General features: G+C 46.8%; 1 protein-coding gene across 1 annotated transcript in view; it reads right to left on the bottom strand.

The window, feature by feature from the left end:
- Positions 1–371: 371 nt before the first annotated feature.
- Positions 372–6,000, bottom strand: part of TMEM63A (transmembrane protein 63A) — a 60,548-nt gene continuing 54,919 nt past the window's right edge. The window contains exons 22-23 of the mRNA XM_066595149.1: positions 4,972–5,034; positions 372–2,468 (exon numbers count right to left, since the gene is read on the bottom strand). Coding sequence (XP_066451246.1) covers positions 2,316–2,468; positions 4,972–5,034 — 216 coding nt within the window. The 3' untranslated portion in view covers positions 372–2,315. The remainder of the gene's footprint in view (positions 2,469–4,971; positions 5,035–6,000) is intronic.

Below are 6,000 nucleotides of genomic sequence, written 5' to 3'. Positions count from 1 at the left end.
TTCACTGAGTTTTCATCCCCCTCCTAATCTCGGACGAGCCCTTTAATCCTCGTAAGGGGTACAAGTAGTCTAATATATTCATGTGCCACGTGCCTTCAGGGAAAGTTAAGAGCTGCCCATGGATCCTCGAAGCTCAGTTGTTTGGGCTGCAGAGCCCTTCTCGTTCCAGATTCTCTAACAGTAGTTCACTGTCATTGTCTCCTTGCTGCAGATATGATGGCGCTGCAGCCCGCTCACCGCGTCTCCAAGGCTGGCAGCTCACATTACATATAATACACTAGGCTTGGCTTAATTAATTACATTCAAGCATCCCATACCGCCTTCGTTCTTGTCTGCAAGATCTGCTCTCACATTTTGTGTTGACTAGGGGGGGTGCAGGCATGGGATCCCAACACCGCCATATTGACCAAATATGACTCATTTTTTTTACCCTGGACTTTTTTTTTTCCATTTTAATTTGCATAATTTATAAAATGATATATCTGTATATACAAAAGTACACAAGAGTATATACACAAGTCTTTGGCAGCTCTGTGAATTCAAAATCCTTTAAAAGGGGTTGTTGATGAATTGGAAACCCATCCTAGGACTAGACAATGCTCCTTTAGACCAAAGCGGGAAGGGGGTGGAGCCTAAAGCCACACATTTGACCAGTTTATCAAGACTAAGCATTGCGTTAGGCCCCATTCCATGCCTGTGGCCCCGCCCCCTTCTGGTCTACGGATGTATTCGCCAATCTTACGATACGTTTCTGTAGGCTACACAGAAGGCAGCCATGTTGTTGAAATGTTTAAGGCTCGTAAGGCATGTTGTGAATATGTAGATCAAATCAGACCCAGTGATTAACTACTGCCTCATAGAAATTAATTGATCAATACACTTTGCACTTTGCTATGCCTTTTGACCTTGTGCCTGTGGGTGTAATACTGTTTGTGCTGTAACAGAGACCCTATAAGGAGTTATGGAGCCGGCCGAACACGGTGTGCCGCCATATGGTGCTCCGTATGTTAGAGATATTCTCTTCAATGCTTCTAGGAGGGAGTATGATATTTTTTCCTTCTGCCCCTCGGTAGGCGCCCGACCCAAATCCTCACTTCAAACTGTAATGTATTTCATGATCCCAAACATTTCCACCCTGTAGATAACAGTGGCCCTGAGCTGTGTCCATAATGGCGGCTCGGCTACATTAAAGTGAATGTACAACGCAGACCCTGTAGACCGTTGGAAGAAAGCTGCCATGTTCTTCTGGAAGCACCAGGGATAGATTATAACTCGTCCTCGGTGGCCACGATGTGTCTGTGAATCTACTGTATACAAATCCATACAGGGTGCAAACGGTCATAAAACCACGTCTGGTTGGCACTTGAAGGGTTTGGCTTAAGGACCCGCTGGTCTGGCAGTTAAAAGCACTGGTGGCCACTACAGGAGAAATGTGGTATTACATGGTTGTCTCAGGATTGGTCAGCACTAGATGATCAGTGTAAGTCCATTGCTCAAGATCCCTGCCAATCAGCCGATTCCCAGCACCGCTGTCACTATGGACAGCGCAAGAAGCACAAATAGCTGACCATAGCACAGCGGCCTGACTCACTGCGGACATTGAATGCAACGGAAGCTGCGCCTGCAATACCAACGCAGGCCGCTGTGCTTCGGTAAGGCGATCTTCTTCCTGCACGGTCCATTGTGATTGCGGAACGGGCATCCCAAGCACTGGACCCCTGCCAATCATCTATGGATGCCCTGTCCGGCAGATACGTCATAAATAGAAAAAAGTGAGAAGATCTCTTAAAAGTGCCCCCTTCTTTATCCTAATAAGCCCTAAAAGGGTATTTGGACACAAGTTGCCCTATTGAGATAAACCCTATAAAAGGAGTCCAGTATATCTGACATCTTATAGGATTAGTAGAAGTGGAGCAGCAATAGTCATGTACAGCGGAAACCCTTAAAAGGATTGTCCCATTACTAAAAGTTGCTTTACAACCACCCTGCACCTCCTGGTTTCTGCTGACCAGGACATGTGACTGTTGCAGCCAATCACGGGGTGTGACCTTCTATAGCCAGTGATTGGCTGCAGCAGTCACATGTCCTGGTCAGCAGCAACCAGGAGGTGCCAAGTGGTTGCAAAGCAATTTTAATTAATGCAAGTAATTTAGGGTTCCCATGATAGCAGCTTGTCTGTAGAGATAACCCCCGGCGCTGCAGGAACATTAGCTGGAAGGTTCAAGTGATTCTGCAGGCAGCATTAGAGATCATCTACTGGGTCACGGCTGTTGCACTGGGACTGGCCTTGGAGTTACATATGATCAGACCCTACATTATGACTCCGGGACGTCCCATGACACATGAGGAGCCTCGTCTGTGCTAGTCGCGGTCGCGGTCTCTTCCATAGCTCCGTAGGATGGATGGGGGTCCTTATCCAGGTTATTACTCTCAGATGGTGAAGCCCTCAGTACGCTGGGGACATAAACCTGCAAGTACACACAGTGTATTAGAGGGGGTTGGGGGGGTGGGATAGAGGGTCATATACTCCGAAAGCTCTTTAAAGTAAACGTAACATCAGAAAATTACCCTTTATACGAATCTGGATTGTTTTTAAAATAATAGTAATAATAATAAAGTAATTTTTTTAAACAAAAAACACAATTCTAGTACTGAGTTTTTGTTTGGCCTTCAAGGTGCAAATATTGTTATTTTTTTAACTAGTTCAGACCTTTACATACATCACGATATCATATATACACGTCGGGTTTAATGGTCTACATTTAATTTTAAATAGGAATAACGGCAAAGGTTTTTTAAAAAAACTTAATTAAAATTTTTTTTTTAAACTGTTAGAAAAACTTTATTACATGTTTTTTTTCTTACACTTTATTTGTCAGCCCCCACAGAGGATCTGAACTTGTGGTCATCTGATCGCTTCTACTATATACTGCAATACTTCAGTATTGCAGTATATAACAATTTTTTATGTTTCCTTTCAGGACAACAAAGCGTCTATGCGTGGCAGCCCTGGGAGCCTTCAGTTGGCTCCAGGCTGCCATGCTTGCCCATTAGTACCCTCTTATTGCACCATGGGGGAATCCGATAGGGTGCTTCCCCTCCACTGACTGCTTAGACATGCATTCAGCTTTGTGGATGTTACCGACAGTTGTTAGCTATCAGAAACAGCTGATAGCTGCTGCATGTAGAGTGGACTCAGATCCTGAGCCCGCTCCATACACACTTCAGGACTGCAGGACATTTATAGTCGTTCGGCAGTCCTGAAGTGGTTAAACAAAAATACTAAAATCCGGCAGTTCTCACACTGACCACTAAGCCTAATAATAGACTGAAACTTCCTGTTCCGGCAGGATTCGGCTGAGAGGTGACACCTATATATAGATAACACAAGATCCACCATTCACAACAGGGGATGTCACAGCTCACCTCCTCCCCCTCCCTGCACAGGTCACAGAGCATGCCTACAATGCTCTCTCATAGAAGTATATTGATGATGATCACAACCTCCTGTACCTTGTATCTATAGTCTGAGGCGGTTGTAAGGAATCTATCTAAATGCTGTTAACTGCAGCTCAGGCAAGATGGCCGCCCCCAAAGTCACATATAGACAATAGAATGAAAAGGGGTCAACATTAGGAGTGTTGTTATATACCCACAGTGGGGGGGAGTCATGAAAACTGTTCATCCAAAAAACTGGTTTGGTTGCCTGTAGTAACCAATCACAGCACAGCTTTCATTTTCTTACACAATTCTGGGGTAAATATGACTTTTTTTATATTTTTTATTCCATTTTTGGGAGGTGTGATGAACAAACAAACAAAAAAAAACAAACGTGGGCTTTGTTTTTCTGCACCCTTTTTTTCTTTACAGCTTGCAGGATTAATAACTTGTATCACGGTCTCTTTACAGCGGCAGCGATGCCAATTATGTGCGTTTTAATTTTTTTTTTATATTTTTGACATAATAAAGCGTTTATTTCATGCTATGCTAGCAATCCCATGGTGCATCAGCACAGCATCATGTGACCCTGACAGGCATCCAACAGGAGTGTACAGATAGCGAACCTGGGAGTCTTCATTAGTCTACCGACTGCCATGGAAATCCACCGGCACCCCATGATTGCACTGCGCGAGTGACAGAGAGGGGCCCCTCCCACTATCTAGCCGCTTAGGCTATCCATACACTTTAGATGGCCGGTCGAGCGTTCCAACCGACAGCCCCATAATCTGCCAATATTGGCTCAGTCACTAGCTCTACAAGTATATTGTGCCGGGCGAGAAGGGGTTAACTCTTAAAGGGGTTGTCCCGCGCCGAAACGCGTTTTTTTTTTTTCAATAGCCCCCCCGTTCGGCGCGAGACAAACCCGATGCAGGGGTTTAAAAAAAAACGGATAGTACTTACCCGAATCCCCGCGCTCCGGTGACTTCTTACTTACCTTGCGAAGATGGCCGCCGGGATCTTCACCCACGGTGGACCGCAGGTCTTCTCCCATGGTGCACCGTGGGCTCTGTGCGTTCCATTGCCGATTCCAGCCTCCTGATTGGCTGGAATCGGCACACGTGACGGGGCGGAGCTACGAGGAGCAGCTCTCCGGCACGAACGGCCCCATTCAGAAGGGAGAAGACCGGACTGCGCAAGCGCGTCTAATCAGGAGATTAGACGCTGAAATTAGACGGAACCATGGAGACGAGGACGCTAGCAACGGAGCAGGTAAGTGAATAACTTCTGTATGGCTCATAATTAATGCACAATGTACATTACAAAGTGCATTAATATGGCCATACAGAAGTGTATAGACCCACTTGCTGCCGCGGGACAACCCCTTTAAGATAACTTATCTGATGGGGAAATTAAAAGGGGAGGTCTCAACAGAAAAACTCTTGTATAAATTAAGTTTCCCCCCCACCCACTCCATCCACCTGTATTTTACGTGTGATTTGTCCCCGTTTCTTGAAGACTTCTCATACTCACTGGTGATTTCTGAGGAACGTCTCCCTCAGCTGGAGCGTCTGATTCAGGAACAGATTCAAGTATCTGGAGAAAAACAAAACAAAGAAAAGAATATAAAAGGTTTCTCTCAAATGAATAGAGGGAAAGCAGCGGAGTCCTAAAGTAGACTGGGGCCCTAAACTAGACCGGGCGGCGGGGGCCTAAACTAGACCGGGCGGCGGGGGCCTAAACTAGACCGGGCGGCGGGGGCCTAAACTAGACCGGGCGGCGGGGGCCTAAACTAGACCGGGCGGCGGGGGCCTAAACTAGACCGGGCGGCGGGGGCCTAAACTAGACCGGGCGGCGGGGGCCTAAACTAGACCGGGCGGCGGGGGCCTAAACTAGACCGGGCGGCGGGGGCCTAAACTAGACCGGGCGGCGGGGGCCTAAACTAGACCGGGCGGCGGGGGCCTAAACTAGACCGGGCGGCGGGGGCCTAAACTAGACCGGGGAACTGATGAAGTAGATACTGGAGCAGAATATGTTTTCCATAAGTATTAACCCTTTCTAATCCACTGTCTGACATCTTCCTACATCCCCATTGAAGCCTGTACAGCTCCACTGTCAGAAGATGTTCAACAGGGTATTCTTACCGTCTATTGCCAGCCTCTCCGCTGTCAAAGCCTCTCTGGCGCACACACACTGGCTTTAGCCAGCAGATGGCACCGTTGTAGAACAGCAAAAAGAGAAAGCCTTTTAGGAAACCCTGAATCCAAAATTGGATTGGAAAGGGTTAAACCAAAAGAAAACTCAAATCACAATGACAGTTTTGTTGCTGGATAGCGAGCAGACATTTCCGGTTTTTGGTAGCTCAGTGTAGAGTGGGACAGGATTAGCAGAGTCATTTCATTATCATTAGAGGGCAGGCAAGTTAAGGGCAGCTCTATGTACTGCCTGGACAAGGCAGGATAGTAACACTGCACACTGAGAGGCTTCTGTATGACGCTCTCCCGTCACTCATTGGTCTGTGGAGATAAACAACAAAACCAATAAACGCTACCATGTGAGCTG

Source organism: Eleutherodactylus coqui, chromosome 3 (assembly GCF_035609145.1).
Source record: "Eleutherodactylus coqui strain aEleCoq1 chromosome 3, aEleCoq1.hap1, whole genome shotgun sequence".
In the NCBI taxonomy this organism is placed as follows: Eukaryota; Metazoa; Chordata; class Amphibia; order Anura; family Eleutherodactylidae; genus Eleutherodactylus; species Eleutherodactylus coqui.
The sequence above is the reverse complement of the archived record's forward strand: the minus strand, read 5'-3'. Positions and strand labels throughout refer to the sequence as shown.